The sequence below is a fragment of the Scylla paramamosain genome, chromosome 24 (assembly GCF_035594125.1).
Source record: "Scylla paramamosain isolate STU-SP2022 chromosome 24, ASM3559412v1, whole genome shotgun sequence".
NCBI lineage: Eukaryota > Metazoa > Arthropoda > Malacostraca > Decapoda > Portunidae > Scylla > Scylla paramamosain.
The window spans coordinates 6522501-6545000 of NC_087174.1; the positions used below are offsets into that span (position 1 = coordinate 6522501).

General features: G+C 37.7%; 2 protein-coding genes across 10 annotated transcripts in view; both read right to left on the bottom strand.

Annotated features, from left to right (window-relative positions):
• The window catches only part of LOC135112645 (schwannomin-interacting protein 1-like), a 48841-nt gene extending 47368 nt beyond the window's left edge, over positions 1-1473 (bottom strand). Inside the window, exons 1-2 of the mRNA XM_064027234.1 lie at positions 1331-1473; positions 961-1110 (exon numbers count right to left, since the gene is read on the bottom strand). The gene's annotated coding sequence lies outside the window, so the exon portion shown is untranslated. The remainder of the gene's footprint in view (positions 1-960; positions 1111-1330) is intronic.
• Positions 1474-3593: 2120 nt separating this feature from the next.
• The window catches only part of LOC135112650 (alpha-1,3-mannosyl-glycoprotein 4-beta-N-acetylglucosaminyltransferase B-like), a 47375-nt gene continuing 28468 nt past the window's right edge, over positions 3594-22500 (bottom strand). For 6 of the 9 annotated variants that reach the window (XM_064027260.1, XM_064027254.1, XM_064027257.1 and 3 more), the window contains 12 exons: positions 18519-18656; positions 17292-17483; positions 16898-17031; positions 16685-16731; positions 16316-16429; positions 15646-15842; positions 13034-13164; positions 10140-10247; positions 9442-9635; positions 9047-9195; positions 8331-8446; positions 3594-7706 (listed from right to left, as the gene is read on the bottom strand). In XM_064027260.1, the coding sequence (XP_063883330.1) occupies positions 7677-7706; positions 8331-8446; positions 9047-9195; positions 9442-9635; positions 10140-10247; positions 13034-13164; positions 15646-15842; positions 16316-16429; positions 16685-16731; positions 16898-17031; positions 17292-17483; positions 18519-18615 (1509 nt within the window). In that variant the 5' untranslated portion in view covers positions 18616-18656 and the 3' untranslated portion in view covers positions 3594-7676. Of the gene's footprint in view, positions 7707-8330; positions 8447-9046; positions 9196-9441; positions 9636-10139; positions 10248-13033; positions 13165-15162; positions 15294-15645; positions 15843-16315; positions 16430-16684; positions 16732-16897; positions 17032-17291; positions 17484-18518; positions 18657-22500 lie in introns of all 9 variants that reach the window. The other 3 variants (XM_064027261.1, XM_064027255.1, XM_064027259.1) reach the window with 2 other exon arrangements.

The window sequence follows — 22500 nt, forward strand, 5'->3', positions numbered from 1 at the left end:
CCGTGTGTGTGTGTGTGTGTGTGTGTGTGTGTGTGTGTGTAAAACAACCTGGAATGGACTGAACTTGAACTGGAGAGTGACATCAGCAGCTGCTTTATCTTGTAAACAAACTTCTCCACGTGCATCGCTTGTCTACCTATCTCCAGTTCTCCAGTTCTCCAGTTCTCCTTTACCCACAATTTTTATATGATCTTTCACATTTTATACCTCACAGCAAACTTTATATACTCAATGGGTCAATACAATGAGAGCTTTCTGTTATTCTTCACTGCTGGCTTTGCTTTTGGTCTATTTATTTGACTAACCCAGTAAACCACGCGTCTAATTGATGAATGTAAGGCCGTAGATCATTATATTCATGTGGTCCTGCCTCTGCATCTAAATTCGTCTAGTTTTCCTTAGTTGATCCACATTCCTTGCCTCTATCATCTCTTTTCCTGGGTCATCCTTTCTTCCCTCCCTTCCTTCGTGTCAGTACCTTGTTATTCTCTGTCACAATTTCTGAGCTGCACGCGAGACACGCAGAGCAGCAAAGAAGAAAATAAGAAAGGGCGGAGCAGCGTGTGGCGGGGGCAGCAGGCAAGGTATGAAGGAGGGAATGGAAAGGGGGAAAGAGGAAATGAGGACAAGGTTGAGATGATGGAAGAAACAGAAAACGGAGAGAGATTTGAGGAAAGATGACAACGAGATTTAAAGGAAGGAAAGAGGAGAACGAGGACATGGAGGAAAAGGAGGCCTGTTGGTCGAAGTTATAAAGTCACACTCGAGAAAGGTTAAGTGTGTGTGTGTGTGAGTGTGTGTGTGTGTGTGTGTGTGTGTGTGTGTGTGTGTGTGTGTGTGTGTGTGTGTGTGTGTGTGTGTGTTAAATAATTTTTTGTAAAATTTGTTAAATAATTAATGCTATCCCATGATCAAAATATCTATCAATCTATTTTGCCAATCTATGTCAAGATCACTCACCTCTGAGAAGTGTTGATGTGGCAAACTGATTCGTGGAGACCAGAAAGAAAAGATGAAATTATCCTTATGGTGAAGGAAACACTTCAAACATACATAGCAATCCGGAGATCACGTAAGGAGTACCACTTCTGATGAAGGGCACAGGTACTACTGAAAGTATGACGGAATGACGGTCATACAAACTTTAATACCCTTGGCCGGTACTTTGAGACTATTTCATCAGGGTTAATTTAATTTATAAGACTACAGAAATCACTAATCAGGTTCTCATAGCCGTATTGTTTTCCTTTTTTACTTTTTTTTTTTTTTTTTTTTTTGTCAAACTATCACTTGAATTCTTTAAATACCCTTGAAAACCCCAGTAACTTACATTAGAGCCTTTCGCAAGTAACAGAGTTGAGACGCCAAAACGTGTGACAAAACGATTCAAGGCTTATTGAAGTTTGGGACTTGTTACGGCCAACGCCTCCACACCTTCACGGCCCAGACAACACTGACGCTTGGCGCTGCTCCGCCTTCTCGTCGGTGCTCTCCCCACTGGCAGCCGCTACTCTGATCGCATACTCTTCACAGCCCCTCCCTCTTCTCTCCGCTAGGTCCTTCTCAAATCCTTACCCTCAAATACTCAAAACATCCAAAGGTACCCATGGATATTTTGAGTATGGGCTTTAAGGCAGCGTTGAATGATTGTATTAGTGAACATTGGTGACTTGAAGACACTGCCCAGTGGAACACCTTTTGATTTCATCCTAGAGAGAGAGAGAGAGAGAGAGAGAGAGAGAGAGATCCCTTCAAAATAATATAAAATTGATGCTAACACTTACCACCTCTTAGAATGTGGTAGTATGGTGCTTTATAATTTGGAGCAGTCGTTTAGGAAGAGTACTCAATTTTGCGCTCTTATAGGTGAGCAGTGAGGTGACACCACGCGCTGGGTAGGATGGTTTCTGCATTGGAAAGAAACTTTTCTCTTCCCTACGTTCTTTTCATGATACTCTATATATTTTGTATTACATTATGATCAAGCCTGTTTGTTCTTTCACGAAATCAATCGCCGTCATCCAATAACTCCTTGACAAAGGGACTGGTAAGGCTGAAATTCCTGTCTTGTTCAGATACTTTTGCTTGGCAATCATCAAGACATTGGTGAATTGTCATTTAATATTTCCAGATATCCAGGCTCATTAAGGGTTGCTTGCACCTTTGTCTAAAGACGTCTCCGCTGTTCAATATGAGAACACACCATCACAGTGCCTGAGTAGGTCACAGTTTTAAAGTGTAGGTATCGTGGATGGTCTGACTTTCCGCCAGGTCCTCTTGCCGAACCTTGTTTCCAATACGTTCACTGATTGTGCCGGTATATCAATATCTATCTATCTACGAGTATCTATCTATCTATCTATCTATCTATCTATCTATCTATATATATATATATATATATATATATATATATATATATATATATATATATATATATATATATATATATATATATATATATATATACGAGTATGTATATATATATATATATATATATATATATATATATATATATATATATATATATGTGTGTGTGTGTGTGTGTGTGTGTGTGTGGGGAAGGAGGCTGCCTGCTGCGGCTTCAAAGCGCTTTGGAACGCTCAGGGTTCATCCCGCGGAAGGCGTGGCGTGAAGTGAGCGTATCAAGAAAAACTTTTAGCGTCATCGCAAAGGCAACAACTACAGCATCCAGCGATGACTCGTCCTCTCACGCCAAACTGCGAAGGTTGGTTTATGTTGCGTAATGCATGTGTAAGGTGACCAGAGTCCCGCTTTTAGGCGGGACAGTCCCGCTTTTTCAACGTCTGTCCCGCTTGTAGCAAAATGTCCCGCTTTTTTAATGTTTGTCTCGCATTTTCGTGGTCGTCACACTTCAGATGCAAAACTGATAATCTTATCAAACTTGATTGTTTCATTAGTTGCTCATGAACTTTGTAGTGTGTGTGTGTGTGTGTGTGTGTGTGTGTGTGTGTGCAAAGAGAGAGAGAGAGAGAGAGAGAGAGAGAGAGGAAGTGATGGTGAGGTGTTTGTCCTGCGATTCCTGTAAGTTTTCAGTGTTATGCGGTGACTGTATCTAAAAATCACATATAATATCTTTTAAGTTTTATTTCTTTCTAACTCGCCTCAAATACGCACTGAAGTTATAACACTCAGTTCACGCAGGGCACTCAGTGGTGTGTGTGTGTGTGTGTGTGTGTGTGTGTGTATATATATATATATATATATATATATATATATATATATATATATATATATATATATATATATATATATATATATATATATATATATATATATATTATAATGTCCCGCTTTCAACTCCAAAAAGTCTAGTCCCATTATGAATGTATGTATTAATGAAAGTTTAATCATAAAACACATTCATTAAGCTTCCCAAACTTTAATTCGTGTTTTGTTTTGTTTTTTCGCTAAAGTGACCATGAGTTAGTCTGGAAAGAACAACCTTATGTCATGTTAAATAACAAACAGAAAGAAATAGAGCTTTAGGCATCAGCACTCCTTTTTCTTTCCTATATATGAGATGGTAAGTAAGGTTTTGTCCCTAAAACATCTGAGTGGAAAAATAAAACACCTTTTCAAGACTGCATTGATTTTACTATAGAACAGCAGCTACATTAATATAACACATGCTGTGCTATGTAGGAATAATATTTGTATAATTTCTTGATAAGAAGCACCAAGTTCAGAGTGCACTAGTCAGTGAATATATTTTATTTACATGTTATTGAGGCATGATATTGTAGATAAATTGTTGTTTATCAAAATATACTATCAATATACATAATCCTTTTGACATCAGTGCATCCACTGAATGGACAAGGTGTTTGTTATTGTATGAGGGTTGTTACTGAGCTGCACAATATGCACTTTTGTGTTTATTTATGTGTGAATTATACAGATTATTTCTGTGGATATAAGCAACAAAATGAGAATACCTTCCCAGATATAAAATAAATGTGGAAGTTTTCAAGTGCTGTTGTTGTACATCATTCACTCACACTATCACACCAATATAATACAAGCAATATGTTAATGTATTATAATTAGAGTATCTAGTTATGCTTTTTCAACTTATAGCATTTTTTATCTATGGTAAAATTTTCAAAATGTAGCTCCTTTTGTAAGTAAAGGTGTATGTGTGTGTGTGTGTGTGTGTGTATGTGTGTATGTGTGTGTGTGTGTGTGTGTGTGTGTGTGTGTGTGTGTGTGTGTGTGTGTAACTAAAAAGGCCAGTACTGTATTATCATATCAGAGGTTAAAAACATATCATCAAACATTCTGATATTAACACAGTAATCATGCATTAACATTTCTCTATAGCTTCATTCATACAGGCATCACAGCATGAATGAATGATAGAATGTTGCCACTTGAAACCTTCCAGATTTTAGGATTCTGAACACAGGATTCTTCATAATGCTCACATAAATATATCCACAGAAATATTTCCCATAGAGGATAAGGATGAAATTACTGATACAGTACTAAGTCTTATGAAGGTTAATGCAGTGCCTCAAAAAAAGCAGAGCACATTTTCTTTACTATTATGGGGAAAATCTCTGCAGTACTTGAGGTTCACACCATAATACAGTAGCCAGTGGTTGACAGCATACATGAGGCACCTCAGTAGGAAGAGATGCTGAAGGGTGTTGGATAATTCACTGCTTTTCACCAGTAACATTAAAGAGTGCACACTAAACTTTCTTAGCAGACACTACATTAATCAATCTTTTATTTTCTTAGATCATGTTTCCCTAAATACATTAGGGAAACAAAAGTTATCAGATCACACATTTTTAAGGAACTCATTCAGGGCCCATATTTTGAAATTCTTTGTCTTATAAGGACTACTTTCAAAGGCCACAGTTGGGTTCTCATGGTGTCCTTGACGATATATTCTTGTCAAATTATCACTAGAATCATGAAAACCTTAAATGCACCATACATAACTTTCACTAAAGTCTGTTAAACAATCACCAGAATCATGAAAACCCTCAAATACCACCATAACTTCCACTAAAGTCTGTTAAAGAACCACTAAAATCATGAGAACACCCTTGAAAATCCAAATAATCTCCACTAGAGTCTGTTAAACTATCACTAAAATCATGAAGACCACCTTCAAAATCCCAACAACTTCCCCTAGTGCCTGTTAAATTATCACTAGTCTTGAAGCTTGTTACCTTGATATTCTTAATATCTTCTACAAGAGCCTCTTAAACTATCACTAGAATCATGAAAACATCCTTGAAAACCCCAATAACTTCCACTAGAGCCTGTTAAATGCTGAAATGTTTGAGAATGCAGTCCCTGAATTATGTAGTGGTTAATAGTGCAGCTCCGTGGACGGTTTTACTATCTTAACAGATGATGACATGACTTAGACGTGAATGAAGAATTTTTTGCATGACATAACAAGCTTCCTTCACAGCACAGAATCCTCCAGGCAGCTTTCCTTTCCATCACTTTCTTAGTTTGAGCTACACTGAAAGATGCAGACACAGAAACATATTTTGTATCTTGCGTTTTCTAGCTTCAGCCTATTATACATTAACTGTAACAGATCATTTTTAGTTTTCTATTTACAATGAAGAAACATAGTGCTTAATTTTGATCAACTTTAAAAATACATACAAATGTACCTCCTTCATAGGTAAACTGCCGAAGTCAGTTTTCTATTTCACAGGAGATAAAAAAGCTGTCTCATTTTCTTAATTTTCACATTATAGGTAGAATGGTCAAGATAAATTTTTGATCGCTCACATCCTGGAGAAGACAAAGACAACTACAGCAAAAAAACCCCAGAAGCTTATGTAAAAAGACTTAGGTAGTTTATTTATGACTGATAACACTTTTCTTTTCCATTTGACAAAAACTGCTTCTCCCAAAAAAGTGTGTTGGAAAGAAATACAAATGGCTGGGTCAAATCAGTTCTAGAGATTTCTTGATACTCTTTTCTTGAAGCAGTTCAACTTGTAGAAAGAGGGGAGGACAGAAATTTTAAAGTTTACCAGTGAGAGATGACAGAGGGAGTATACTGGTTAACTCTTGCACTTGTGAGAGGCAGAAAACACTGCACCTGGAGGATGACCCAAATATTAATGCTATGGAAGACACACGGTCATCACAGGTGTGTGTCTACTGTCACCTGACCAGCAGACACCAAGAAGGACACTTGTCATATCTTCCCTTGAAGGATGCAATCGAGAATCATGATGACAACTTGCAGTTCATGTGTTTACTGAGATCCAGCTTTTCTGCAAGATGTCAAGGTCTACACCAGTGGTCCCCAAAGTCGTTAGTATTGATCAGCAGAGATCAATGAAACTAAGCAAGGGCTCAATTGATGGCTGGAGATCAAAATGGGTTGAATAATTCTCTGAGGGTATCAATTGGTGATCAGTAAATGATGGAAGATCAATTAGAGGTCATCTGTACTTCAGTTAATATTTAAGAGTCCCTGTATAGTTGCACTTCAGTCTTTAGGTAGCTGAAGTTAGGTGAGGTGATATGAGGCAATGTAAGGTTAGGTGAGGTGAGACAGTGGATGGGAGGGTCAGCTGTCAACAAGAGCAGCCTTAGGGCATTTCTATCAACAAGAGTACTATTACTTAAAGTAGTATTTACTGGAACCACATTTCTAAATTAAATGCTTAAGTGTACTGAGGACTGATGAATGATCTGATACTCCACAAAGAGGTAAATGAAGTGAAGGGATTGGAGACCCCTGGTGTATAGACATGCAGCTTGAATACTGTCATCTTCACTGCAGGGTAATACCACAGTCACATACTGGCTATCATGTGCTGCTTCTGTAAGGACATTATATTTTCATTCTTCCTGCAGAATAATCAGCATGTGTATAATGTACTGATCTTTGGGCTAGATGCCAAAAAATCCTACGTTAATCTTTAGGGTTTGCCGTATTTGTTTCCTAATCCTCACTTCTACAGCAAAAAAAATAATATATATGTATCAATAGATTTATATATATATATATATATATATATATATATATATATATATATATATATATATATATATATATATATATATATATATATATATATATATAACTATTATGGACAGAGATTCTGGGATTATATTACAAAAGTTGCAAATATTTACATCATACACAGTGTGCCTTACATGACAAAAGTTCTATGAAATTATATAAATTAGAAGAAATTGTACAAGTTTTTATATAATTTATAACAATTTTTTTTACACTTGAGAACTCTGCAGGTCCTGAATCACACGATACAGCATTCATCAACACATGTCTCAGGAAATGCTGTGCACACCACTGGACTATAAACATAACCTTAACCTCTAGACTTCCCCAAGGTGCAAAATGACCAGATCATTGTCAGTCTGTTGAAGTGAACTTGACTGAGCTACATGTAAATTTTCTGAGACTCAAGATCCTCCAACAGAAAATTATCTTAAAAACATAAGCCCTTGGAGAAAATTTGACATCTAAGAATTTCCTGTAATATAAGACAAGGCCTACACTATGATACATCATAAATATTCCAAAAAATATATGACACAAAACATCTTAAGACAGAATTTGGTAAGAGGAACCACAGTCACTGCTGGCACACTAAACTGTGACACCGGCACTGGGGGGTGAATGCCAGTGCCAGGCTGGGTCACCTTGAGTCTGGGGTCAGAATGTGAATCTGTGGAGGGAGAAACTAAAATAGTTAGTCAATAAACATTTCCTGTCTTAAAGTACCAAGGGAACATTAGGGATGATGCAGCAAGCAACTTGGCCTACATATGCCAAGGAATTATTGCATAAAACATACATGCCTATGTCTACCTATCAACTTTGTCTACCTTTAATCTTTCTCTATAAACTGATCTAATCTTCTTTAAAACCCTCCTATTCGAGCTACACTTGTAATTTGATTACCAAATTTGTTCCAGTCATCTACCATCCTATTTGAGAACTAATCTCTCTCTCTTCTTTTTAAATATTAACTTTAGTTTGAACCCATTATTTCTTATCCTATCTTGATTTCTACAACTAAGAATTCCTTGCTATATTCCTTATACCACTTTGATATCTCCATCAGATTTCCTCTTAATCTGTATAATCAAATTCTAATCTGGGATAAATCACAGTCACAATTATTTCTTCATCAAGAATGATATATTTATCCATTCCACTTCTTACCCCCCCAGGTTGCAAATCACAAATCTAATATGCATGCAAATAGCAAAATTATAAAACCTTTTCAGATGATTTATTAAAACAAAAAATTTCTCTAAGTACTGGAACAGAACAGACAGTGGCTTACTTCACTCAAGATGGCCCAGTTGTCACTCTCCTCATGTACACTGAGGCGCAGACTTCTCACCACCCCAAGACCTTCCTGCACACTGCCCTCTGCCACTCCCATGTCATCAAACTCTCCTGTGGGTGAGAGTTTGTTCAGGTGTTTTCATAGACTAGTCAGTTTTCATCTTATCTAATGTAGTAGGTGGTGAATTTAATATCAGTGATAATGTTCTCTCTGCCTTTGTATATATATATATATATATATATATATATATATATATATATATATATATATATATATATATATATATATATATATATATATATATATATATTTAATTATTCTGACAAGAGGGGATGTATTTTTGGATGTCCATGGATCTATACAAAACATATGACAGAACTGAGAGAGAGGAATATGTAAAATGTTTTGAGATTGTACTGGGTGGGTGGTACATTGCTAAAAGGAGAAAGTTCTTACATGAATAGTGAAGTGTGTTCTAGAGTAGGTAGTGTAAGTGATTACTTTCCTGGACAGCAGAGCTAAGTGTCACAAAAAAAAAGCATCCATAATTCTTTTACATGATTCATGACATCTTTTCTTTATGTAAGAGGGGTCACTGGCCGAAGACAGCAAAATTCATATAAAAAAGGCACATACTTAGATAAACTAATTAATTTTATTAACCACAACACTAACACTATACAAAAATATGATGTGCTCTTCAAGCTTACCTATAATTAAATAACTATCATTTGTGACTTTCAGTTTTGTTCTGATATTGTGAGGGAGGCGGGAGAGAGGCTGGACGGGCAGCACCTCCACCGTAGTGTTGTACAGGCGGTCAGATGGATGCTCCACATTTCCACTGCGGAACAGGAAGCTGGCGGGAGACAGAGAGAACCACATAAATCTTAGGAAAGCATCTGTGTATTTCATTTCATGTATTATTTAGTGTACTCTCAGTTGTAAATACATAAAACATAAATCTACACACACACACACACACACACACACACACACACACACACACACACACACACACACACACACACACACACCTAAACTTAAAACCATTCTTATAAACCAGAAAGAGAAGGAATACACATGGCAAACTGAGCATCCTCACCCTTTCAGGCTGACTGGAGGGTCAAAATTAAACAGCAGTTTGTCGCCCTGCTGAGGGAGAAGACCCCAGAAATATGATTCCCCTCTGTATGCTCGCTGGAGAGTGTAGGTCTTGTAAGGCTTGATCATGGTCTCCACACTGGCTCTGGGATTGTTGTGAGGGAAGAATAACTGGATCTTTCCAAACTGCTTGTCCTGTCATGTCAAAACATCAGTGATTAATTTTGCTGCCACACTTACCATCATTGCTCTTCTATAAAACAGGAAAAGTTGGAATAAATACATATCTATAGTTTTGGCATATTTGTATGTAAGCATAACATGTTGATATGCTACAGTGACATTGCTGTAGTGTATGGATGGGATCATAATTAATTTTCTTTAACATACTTATTTTCAATTAGTGTTAGACAGTTATGTGTATGAAGCAAAAGTTTTCTACACCTGGTGCCCTTCTTTGTTGCAGGTTTGATTTCAGGATACCCTTCCCCTCACAGAGGCTGCTGACTGGATTATCATGTATAGGCCTCCCGTGGTTTATTGCTCCACCTCTCATGTTCTTGTGTGTAACCAAAACAAGATGATCATCAAACCCTGAATAAATTCTGGCTGGCCTTGACTGTCCTGCTATTACAATAGTGCACATACTCTTTCTAACCACCATCAGTGTACAGAAATAGATGAGGTACAAGCACTTGCCTTCAATTTCTGCACCTTGCCCTTCAGAGAAGAATGAGTTCCTATGTGCTGGAACAGTGATGGCTTGTAGTGGATCCATACATTCTCCTTAGCCTTCTTGCAATGTTTCTGGGGTATTATAGACAAGTTGGGTTAATGACATGGAAATGTAATGTTACAATTAAAGGCTCAGCTAACTTCATCCACAACCTAGATTTGAAACTGACTTTTTTTTTCATCATTTTATGGTTCATATGATTTAGTAAAGGCTGAGAATCCTTTACCTGGCAATGCAAAATCTGGATACCTCTAAAATACTTAGCTATCAAGAGCTGACATGAAATTTATACATTGTTTCATATCAACATGTCACAAGAGCAGTACAGTAACATCATAAATATTTCCATACAACATCATCAGAATATTCTTGAACTCAGTGTGTGTGTGTGTGTGTGTGTGTGTGTGTGTGTGTGTGTGTGTGTGTGTGTGTGTGTGTGTGTGTGTGTGTGTGTGTGTGTGTGTGTGTGTGTTCCAAAACAAGAAAATCTGAAATATGAAATACTCTTGGTCTCAAACATGCCAGATATGGAATTCTCAACCTCCAGTTGAAAAAAAAAAAATCTTATAAAAGCTGATAAATATAAAAGCTGAACCTAAATCTCATTACATGTAGAGTAAGTTCTCAAATAGTGCAAGAATTTGGTGGTGGCATATATTTTCACATATGATTTAATTTTTAAGTGCTGTTTAGAATAATATTCTACTATATCCAACCTTATTTACAGAATGTATTTATGTATATCTTAGATTTTCAAGGCTCTATGATCCTGTTGTGGCAGCTGAACTTACCTGAAGGTTACAGAAGATGCCACAAGAGGTTATCAGGACACACACTACCTATCAGGCCAGAAGTGATAACAAAGGCCTCAGTGGATTCTGGTTGTCCCTGACTGTTCTACCATTACAATTCGTAGTTGAATGTTCAGTAGCTCATACTATTCCTGCACCATTTGTTCTCGCACCATCAGAAACTCTCTCTAATCTAACTTAACCTTACTTTATGTAAAAATAAATTCCACATAAATATTATATTCAATAGAATTTTACTTTAATGATGCCAGTAAATCTTAGTAACTTAGCTTTGCAGGAAACAAACACACATACATACATATATTTGTATGTAGCCACCACAATAACACCACACATTCAAGCTTTAAGAAAAGAGCAAGCAAAGAGAGCAAGTACCAAGATTGGATTTGTTAGTATTAGCAAGCAGGCACTGGACACTACAAACATCCATGCATGCATCTCCTAATTAACATCAAAATTGTATATAATCAGTTTGGCTCTCCAAATATATCAGCATAAGAAGCAAATTGTTCAAGTAATCAACAATACAGTATCAGCAATGTAATGCACTACATACTCTGTGTAGTTTGAGTCATTTATGATAACCTGATAAAACTCCTACACACACTCACACACACACACACACACACACACACACACACACACACACACACACACACACACACACACACACACACACACACACACACACACACACACACATGCACACTTAGAATATTATGAACTTCACTCAATCCCAATATTGATATATATAAATGGAAAGATAAAGACATAAAGAAGAGTATTATGATGAATCTCATGGTAGCTTAATCTTTAAAATACAGAGTAATTTTGAGAGTCTATGGAGTATTTAAGGATACAAGCCATAGACTCATGAGGACCATAGGAAGGGATCTGTCAGAGTGGGCCAAATTAACAAATAAATACTAGTGTTGGCCACAGTAATGTTTCAGACACTTTTGGTGGAAAGGAAGAATAGTCATCAGTTTGAAGAGAATGAATAACTCATGAAAAGAATGGGGAAGCAAAGGTTTATAAAAGATCACAGGAGGACACAGACAAAATTAGAGATGAGAACAGGAAAGGGATTTTAATGCTAAGAGATGAATACCAAGTTCCAGAAATGATCAAAGTCACTAAGAGACAAAGTTGGAACTACAAAGTGGGAAGCAATAACGAAGACTCAGGTGTCATTATCCAGAACAACTCAGAAACACACACTGTATATCCTGCTATATAAGACAAATTATATATGAGATGACATCAATTCATTACAGAGAAAGGTTTAGTTTTGAGCAATCCTTGTCACCTTGGAACATTCTTTTCTCTAAAGTTGTGGCTTTGCTTCCTGGCAGTCCTACCAATCCTATCCTGAAGAATAAAGGGGATGTAAAAAATGAAGAAGTGAATATATATTCTTTACAGTGTTCTTCTAACTTTTCTCTTTATTAGAGTAAGTAACTAACTATGAATTATTGGCATGTAAAATTTTTCATAAAAAAGAGCATAGTTATATTAACTACTGGAAGCAAAAAAGTGTGCAGTAAGAAGAATAAATCACACAGTAAGCATTTGCTGGTAAAAATTAAACTTGCTCAGCACTCACAAGGCCACAAAAAACTAAGTTATATATACCTGGCTACAATATAACACGAGCCCATGATGAAAACATGATGGGTGAATGATCAAAGAGCTGCAGTATGTTAGCGTGACTCTGAATAGTGACGAGATGACCCACCAGATAGAAACACTCTCATGATATGACACAGTGGCAGCAGACACCAGGAGAGTCACACCACATGTAAAGCAACTGTGGGCTAACAATGGTGAGGTGCAGTGCATCCCACAGGTGCCTTCATACAGTACGCTGGTCAGATTGGTGTTCTTTTTCCACTGGCAGAGGTGAATCACTCGTGTATTTATAAAAATAAGAAAATCTTTAAAGCTCATGGACGAAAAAAAACATTGGCGTCAATCTCTATTAATGCTCAGATTTGCAGTAATCAGCCAGGCAAGAAATAAAAAACTGAGAAATCAAGACATACCGAAGGTTGATCAAATCTGCAAACTTTGTTCTGGACAAGGTGGTCAAGTAGCCAGTCACAAGGCTTGTCATTGTGGAACACAAGTAAAAATGTCACCAATGCTGACAGATCAATGGTCTTGAAAGTTTTTCCTGAAATGTCAGTTTCTTTAGCTGAAAAATTATTCAGACTAACACTGGTAAATTTTCTACATGAGTTCACCTTAGAAGGTCTCCACACATTTTGGGTTGACATGTCTTTGTCTTAGTTGAGCACACTTCCTCAAAGCATACTCTTCAGTGTGATAAACATTTTACAAGTGCTAACAAACTTTAAGTAATTTCTATGTTGATGATTTGTTAAAAAGACAGTGTGAATTAAAGCTATATGTCCTCAGGTCACCACCTTTTCCTCTTTTTATAATTTTTAAAGCCCATTTTACATCTCTCATGCTTCCAAGTTGTTTACCCTGATCTCTCTCACTTCCCAATCCTTACACTCTCACAATTATACCCATTTCCTTCTCAAATATGTGTAACATGAATTATTTTACCATGGCTAATATCTTTATTTACCTGGTTGTAGTATACAGGACCTGAGCTACTCATCTTATCTCTATATCTTCATTTTTCCAGTATTTTTTGTAAATATATACTATGTCTCTATCATCTCTTCCCTTCTGGTGAGCCTTAAGTGTCCTTTCTTTATAGTGTCAGTAAGGAACATTACTGGAGAGTTATCACACTTATATAAGCCTTGTCTGAATTATTGCTGGTCTTGGAGAGAATCTGTTGACTAAGGGAAGCCCTGACAGTGTTCCACTCCCACAGGCAAGAGTCCACTAACACTAAACCTTCAAAGATGCACAATTTAATACAATCCTGAAACTTCTTTTTACACTTTCTTCCCTGATTACATGCTTTGGTTATATATGCTAACTTTTCTTGAAACAAATCAACAGCATCTAAGGAAATATGCAATAAGCAAACCAATATATACATCATATTATTGGGTAAAGGATGTTTGCCTCATTCAGAATGCATCCACACCCAGACTGGTCGGCCACATATGCCAAGTAAGGCCTGCTTGGTTCATGCTGGAAGGACCTACACACTGACAACTCGGCATGCAGAGGATAAATTATAAGTCCAGTAGATCAAAGCCACACTGAAGTAATTACTGAAATGGAGTATAATGGGGGCTAAAATATCTTACACACATGATCCGGCCACCAGTTAACAGAAGGTGATGCACGTACTACTGGTGCTCTGCCTTGGGTCAAGCATCCTCTAGACCATCACCTTATTAGTGGTTAGTAAGTAATAGTTCCTTCTGCTAGCAGTCTGGCTCTCTCTCTCTCTCTCTCTCTCTCTCTCTCTCTCTCTCTCTCTCTCTCTCTCTCTCTCTCTCTCTCTCTCTCTCTCTCTCTCTCTCTCTCTCTTTCGCCCTTTCTCTCTCTTCATATTTGTAGAAACTAGTGGTAAGTAGTATATGATCATGGCTAACACTGATAATATTTCAGATAAGTGACTTGTTCAGAAGACATGTGATAGATAGCAATAAGAAAAGGTAAGCTTACCAAAATTTTATCCTTACTGTTGAATTAAAGAGCCATTTCCCAAGACTGCTTTTAGATCTAGCAATAGGAATATGATCCCCAAAATCATAAGCCATGGAACCATTTATCCAGCAGGCTTGGGGCCACAGATGACCTGTATTTCTAGATTGCTTAACTTTTCCCAATTAAGGCTTAATATGTTTACTATAAAATATATGATGGAAAACAAACAAAGAAAAAATCAATTCCCTGTAATACAGAAATACTTCGTAAGAATGAACATAGATGATAATATACAAGTTCTCATTGTTTTTTCAGTCAGCTGCCCACTGTTTTCATTTGGCAGGTAAATGAAGGTTGTACAGTAATTCCCTGGCTTTAGATTTTCATTTTCTTGAGAGGTGGATTAATGGCACAGCACCTATAGTTACTTTTCTTAATGTATCTATACTGCATAGCCTTCAGAGGTAATTTGATGTTAATATATTACTGCTAAGAAATGTTACAATTCAATATTTACAAGACAAGGGTCAGTGGGGCTAGACTGGGGCAGAGGCTACTACCAGCAGACTGCACAATGGGGACCACTTACAGTATCCTTGTCCAAGTTACAAATCTTCGTCTGGGTGAGATAGTCCAGAAGCCAATCCACAGGTTTATCATTATAGAACATAATGAAAAATTGTACCAAGTAGGGGAGCTCTACACACTTGAACATTTTCCCTGTGGACATCCATTGTTCATTACAACATTTTGTTCCAATTTCACTGAACTGCAGTCATGTTAAATAAAAATCTAATCATTGTAAGTATTTAGAAATTTCTTATCATAACCAGTAATAAGAATTCTTTTAATAAAAGCTAGGTGTTATAAGTAAATCATATTTGAAGCTTAACCAAGGGAAATGAAATATTAAAAAGTCACAACAAGTAAATGATGTAGGACACCTGAGTCACTGACCTGCTGCTAACAATACAAGTGCATGAAATGATTCTAAAGAGGCCTGCACAGTATTCATATATTGGAAAATTTTCATATTAAATGTGCAACAGACACTGGAAATTTCATGACTTACCGATGAAACCAAGTTGACAGAAGTCCAATACAAACCAGTTCTTTTTCTCAGCAGTTTTCTGAAGAGCAAATTTCTTCATAGTAGCAATATAGCCTTTTTTTGTTTGTATGTCATCCTCAAGCTGCACATAGAATGTTCCTTTAGGCTGAGCATACATCATGAGGAAGGCAAAGTCCAGGTTCTGTTTGGTTCTCCATCTGTGGAAGGAGTTTTCCTTAAGGTCACACTTGTCATACATATCTACAAATGTCCCAGGGGGAATACATTATTCATCTGAAATCTGGGTGTATATGAAGTGAGGATGGAATTTTGTAACAGAAGAAATTATCTATACAGTATTTGATAACTGCTCTTGTGAACTTCACCATTTATTCCTACTCCTGTATTGTCCTATTCAAGCTTTAATACTTTCATCCCTTTCTTTAACACGCTCCTGCACTCCATCCTTCATATTCACTGGAGGCCATACTCTTGTACAAAACATCTATCACACTCTTATACACCCTCACAGCACCTCATTTTATTCTACTCTTACTATTATAAATTCTGAACTGTCTATATATAGCTTATCACTAGGTAAAGGTTAATGTCTGAAAGTAATCTCTACCTGTCATCAGTTCTTATCTGAGGATGAGATGCATCACACATCTCAAAACACCACACCACTGACCTGACCCTCTCCATGGGATCCCCAAGAGTCTGCCTCAGATTATTCATGTCAGGGTAGAAAGATTCAGGGGGAGAGATCACCTCCAGGAGGCCACTCTCAAGGTGCTCTGGGAACCTGAAAATGGTAAGGTGCAGTGATATATGAATAGAAACTTAATTTTTTGTATGCTGTAGTCTGAAAAAAAAAAAAATCAGTTCTTGAAAAAAGTATGTTCTTAAATGTGGCAGTTCCTAAGAAATAGTAGCTACAGCATGTCTATAAGTTCCAATGCACTACAAGTATATTCCTAATACTCAACAAAAGTACTCTTTATATCGAATCTCAAAGTACATTTTTAAGTATCTGAAAACACAAAATCCACCTACGTACTTCCTTTCAATTTGTGAGGCAAGCTGATGGACGTAATCAATGTCCCACTGCAAGGCAAAACAGTAACTATCAATGAAGAGAATGACAAAAGCAGCAGAGTTATTCAAAGAAAAGTGGTTCCTTATGTCCTGAAACAAATCACAGGACAAGAGACAAATGTGTACATTAGTTATGAGAAAGGGAATCTGGATCTCCTTCTGAGCTCAGCCTTACCTCAGCCACAAAGACCACAATGAGGCACTCCTTCATCTCTTGGGGCGTCATGGAGGTGATCAAGTTGGCCAGGGTTGTCATGAGGTAGCTCTGCACTTCCCGCCGCACCGTAGGCACCCCCAGCACAAGACTCACTGCAAGATGACAAACAATACTCACCTCACTGCACTATACTTGGTACAGTAAAAAAAAAAAAAAATAAATAAATAAAAAATAAATAAATAAAAGTGGGTCCATATTGTTACTGTGGAAGTGTCCTATATTATTATCCTTTATAATCATAAGTGAAATATTAAAAAATCTATTAGCTACTACGTATGTCCATTACTAGATGTTGGGGATAGTATAATGCCTCTCTTACATAAAAAGATAAATAAAAAAAACATGCATTAACCTGAGTGCCTGCCCCGAGATAGTTTAAAAGCAGGGCTGGTTGATTCTGGCGAGCGAAGCAGGTGTGGCAGGTAACTGTATATGGAGGGGAGGTGGAGGTCTGGGGCACTGCTGCGACTCAGGTTAGAGAGCAACATGCGGGTCTCTTTGGAAAGCTGTTGCCCGTAGCCCGTCCCATTCTTCTGCAGGACTGCTGAGGAGGACAACAACACGTAATGCAAAAGTAGTAAAGGAAATGTCACATAAATTTAGCTGTCTAATGATTGGAAACCACAATAAACATGAGGTTAAGTAACTTGACTATCTATCCAACATAAAATAGAATAATGATGGAAATAATGAAAGGACCTCAGGAATATTATGATAAGTTATTTTCAAGGCTTGTTTATCCTTATGAAGTAGCATGGATCATTTCTGGTTTCTTGGAGGAAATCTAAACACATACACACACACACACACACACACACACACACACACACACACACACACACACACACACACACACACACACACACACACACACACACACACTCACAAGAAGGCCAGGATTGCTGACTTTCCACTCCTTGTCAGAAAACAAAGCAGCAACCCCATGGTTTATGTCCCGCAGTACCTATTCACTGCAGACATGAAAGACAAACCCCTTTATTATCTCTGCCTGGCTCAGCAACTGGATCCAGAAGTAAGCTGGATACACTAACTATTACACCACCAAGCCAGTAATGGTGTAGCATGCTCTTCTACAGGCTAAACCTTCATATAAAATGTAAGGTCACAATTATCAAGTCTATTTTCTCCCAAGACATGAAACTTGCACCTAGTAAGTCACCATTACGAGGTGACAGTGAAGTAACTCTTTAAAAATATCACTGTGTGTGTGTGTGTGTGTGTGTGTGTGTGTGTACATGATTGTGAACATATTTACTTATATAATTGTGTTCAAAATTCAGTCACGGAGGCTTCACAGAGTGCCTTTCTTTAGTGGGATGAAGTTCATAAACTTAAGCAATAAAAGATGCAGAAGTGGGGCTGAAGGGTATGGGATGAAATGACCAAAAGAGGTTGCTGCCAGGAAGTGAACACCTGAAAGGTCACTCAAGGTAAACACAAGTCTGATACATTGCCAATCAGACCAAAATGATCACCAGAAACACAGTGGCTGTTGGTCGACCTTGACTGTCCTGTCACTACAAAGGCACCTTCATGCTAAGGGACAAGCTGTACTCACTTGGTTGCAATATGGTGTTGAACTTCTGTGAGAGCACCATCACATCCTGCAGCCGTTGCTGGTTGAGCATTTCAGCATGGTGGAGTCTTTCTCTCATCTCTGCTACTCTCTGCACCAATGCCTGCTCTCCACTCAGGTCTGAAACACACACATATACAACCATAAGGTAAACTCTTATTACTTCCATGCTCACATCACATAAATTAATAGAAGCTCATCATACCACAACCAGCCTCAATACCAGCCAATTACACACACAACCATAGAATGAATAAACCTTTCTTACCTCCATTCTCAACACAAATTAAACTGAGGATTCATTAAATCCCAGCCATCCTCAACACCATCCTATTACCTGTATACTAAAATATTGTATACTTCACACCTATTGCCAACTTCAGATAAACTCAACTGATGTTCCTCAGCTCCTAAATGTAAATTACTCCCTCTTAACTCTGACATCTTTCTTCCTAACCATCTAGCACTTTTCTCCTAACTCCTACCTTCTTCCCCATAAATCTTATGAAATTCCTTTCTCCTAACCCGTCTTCTTCCTCATAACTCTTATATAGCTCCCTTCTCCTGTCTTCTCCATAACTCTTATTTAATTCCTTTCTCCTAACTCCTATCTTTGCCTATTAACTTTTATCTATCTCCTTTCTCCTAGTTCTAATTTTCTTCTTTTTAACTCCAACCTCTTTCTTCAATGGAAAAAGGGAAAAATATTTATATCTGGCAAAAAATTATTCTGTATGATGATGATGATGAGAGAGAGAGAGAGAGAGAGAGAGAGAGAGAGAGAGAGAGAGAGAGAGAGAGAGAGAGAGAGAGAGAGAGAGAGAGAGAGAGAGAGAGAGAAAGGGGGGGAGGGGGGATGAACGCGATAACACCTCTAAAAAAAAAAACGAAAATAGGCACTTATGTTGTCACAACCGGATGTTGCCACACGTGGTAGTGCTACGCCCTGACCAGAATCTCATTAACACACACACTAAGAAAACAGTAATAAATTGTGCCCCCCAAAAAAATAAAATAAATAAATAAATAAAAAAAGAGCAAAGAAATATGTAAAAAAATAGTTTTCGTGATAGTGCTATCAGCCAACGGAACTCCATGATTGACAAAGTTGTGTGAACAAGGAACATTCATAGCTTTAAAGATAAATTTGACGAAATTACTTTAAGAGACAGGATACTACGAACTTGACTCAATCCTCTAAAAATAACTGGATAACTGAAACGACACAAGGGAAAAGATTGAAGAAGAGATAACTGAGTAATGGTAAGAAAATAGCTTCCATATTACTACTACTACTAATGTTGCTACTGCTACTACTACTACTACTACTACTACTACTACTACCGTCGAAATACATGGTACATTTACTTTATTTGCTTTCATTTGTGTTTATCTCTCTCTCTCTCTCTCTCTCTCTCTCTCTCTCTCTCTCTCTCTCTCTCTCTCTGTATGAGTGTCATTTATCTTTACGGTACTCAACATAAAAGTAGTGACGTGACAACATTCTCGAAGGTTTCGTTTCGCCATCTCCACATGCTTCAACAGGCACTAGTAAGAGAAGTTGATAGGGGTGTCCGTCTTCCTTTCATGACCGTTGGTAGTCTATAGCAAGGATTTTGTAGCTTCAACACGCTATTAAGTGTTTCTGAGGTAGTAGCTATCATGATTCTAGTGAAAGATTAACAAGTGTTCTGCATAATCAATGTAAAAAAGAAAAAAAAAAAAGAGAACATAACAGATCATGTCTATAGCCTTCGAAAATGTTTTTTTTTTTTCCTGTACGGTTTTCATGATTCTAATAATAGTTCAACAAGAATTTTGCACGTAGAAGAAATTGCGTCTTTTGGCGGTATTTCACGATTTTAGCGAAAGTTTAACAAGTAATCAGCATCACAAACTGAAAAAAAAGCACAAATCATGATCTCTGTAACCTTCCACAATAAGCCTGACGAGAGGACATAGAGCTGTAAATCTCAAACACGTGGCGTCTTATTTTGATTCCTTTCAACAGATTGTAGCAGATGTTATCAAGAATGTTTACATGATTATAACATCTTGACGAGTATTTTCTATCATGCACTGTATCTCCACTACATCCAGAAAGGCTCCAGTTGAAGTTACACGGTTTTTTAGTTTTTTTTTTTTTTTTTTGGGGGGGTTCTAGTGAGAGATTAACAAGATTTCTACATTATTAACAGAAGAAACACGTCTTATCATCTCTATAGCTATTAAAAACACTTCTGATGAGAGAACAAAGTCGTTTCGAAAGAGCTCAGCTTTTCACGGGAAATCGGGCATACATTACTCTACTTGAGGGAGCACACCTGTGGCGTGATAAGCTTATCATCCTTAACCCCTTGTGACAGGATGTGTGTGTGTGTGTGTCATATTACTCTTTTACTACTTGTTTTGTAGCGCTAGCTGCCTAAATAAATGATACAGAATTGTGTATATATTCAAAGTGCACCAATTTTATGAACTTGTACGTAAATTTAACGGAGGTTGTGGTCAATAAAACAGCCTAATCTGTAATGTGTGTGTGTGTGTGTGTGTGTGAGATTCACCTACGGTTGTCTGCTGGTCACCCAAACAGCCGTTACCCTACGGAAAGCGCTCAGAGCTCAGGGTAAGACTGAGACCACTTACACACCACACACCGGGACAGTGTGTGTGTGTGGTTAGGTGTCAATCATCGAAGGTTATGGCATAAAAGCAGCTGAAGTCGGCTTACATCTGTATTACAAGCAAGTGATCGTCAAGCAGGAGTGTCTGAGACGGTCAATCGCTCGCCGCCAAACACGGACAGCTGCGGCGACACCTACATGAATAAATCAAAGAAATATATGCCATGCATGTCACCATTGATCACCGCTTAGGGAGATTTCGTGATTTATGAACACAGCCATACTTTAAGGGCACGCTCGATAATTTCCTGGTAGAATACACACACCAAGTTGCCTACGAGACTGAGTCACGTCTCGCTCCCTGTTTGATGGTTCGAGTAAAACTGGTCTCTTTTTCCTTCTGTTTTCGGGAATCTTTACACTGCCATGGCTTCTCTTTGATAAAATGTTGTAGTGTACGTTTTGAATATGATTATGAAAGACACTAATAACATGGATAGGCGCGGCAGCTGACAAGTTTTTTTTTTTTTTTTTATGTAAGAGGGACACCGGCCAAGGACAAAAAAAAAAAAAAAAAAAAAATGCCGGTCCCCGAACAGAGTCCGAAGCGTTACTCAAAAACTGAAGAAGGAAGGTGGAAATACAGAAACAGGCAGGGAGTTCCAGAGTTTACCAGAGAAAGGGATGAATGACTAAGAATATTGGTTAACACTTGCATTAGAAAGGTGGACAGAATAGGGGTGAGAGAAGGAAGAAAGCCCTGTGCAGCGAGGCCGCGGGAGGAGGGGAGGCATGCAGTTAGCAAGATCAGAAGAGCAGTTAGCATGAAAATAGCGGCAGAAGATAGCAAGAGATGCAACATTGCGGCGATGAGAAAGAAGCTGAAGACAGTCAGTTAGAGGAGAGGAGTTGATGAGACGAAAAGCTTTTGATTCCGCCCTGTTGTGGCGATAGCTTTGCTTTTGTAGGATGAAGTAGCCTGAAACGCCACTGACAGGAAAAGGCGTGGCTGTAGTATTACTTCCACTGAATATTAATAATCTATGACATCACTAACAGGAAAAGCTGAGGCTGCAGTTTTACTTTTTGCTTGATGAAATAATCTTAGGGCAACTGACAGGGAAACACGTGGCTGAAATCTTATTTTTGCTGATCAACCTAAGACACCATTGATAGGGAAAGATGCGGTTGCAGTTTTCTTTTGCATAATAAAATTGTCTAAGATTATTCATATGAAGTAATAACGTCATGCCATCATTCATAGTCATACCATCATTGGCAGGCGAAGGGTTAAGCTTAAGGGGTCTAAGAGTAACAGTCAGGGAAATACTTAATGAAAA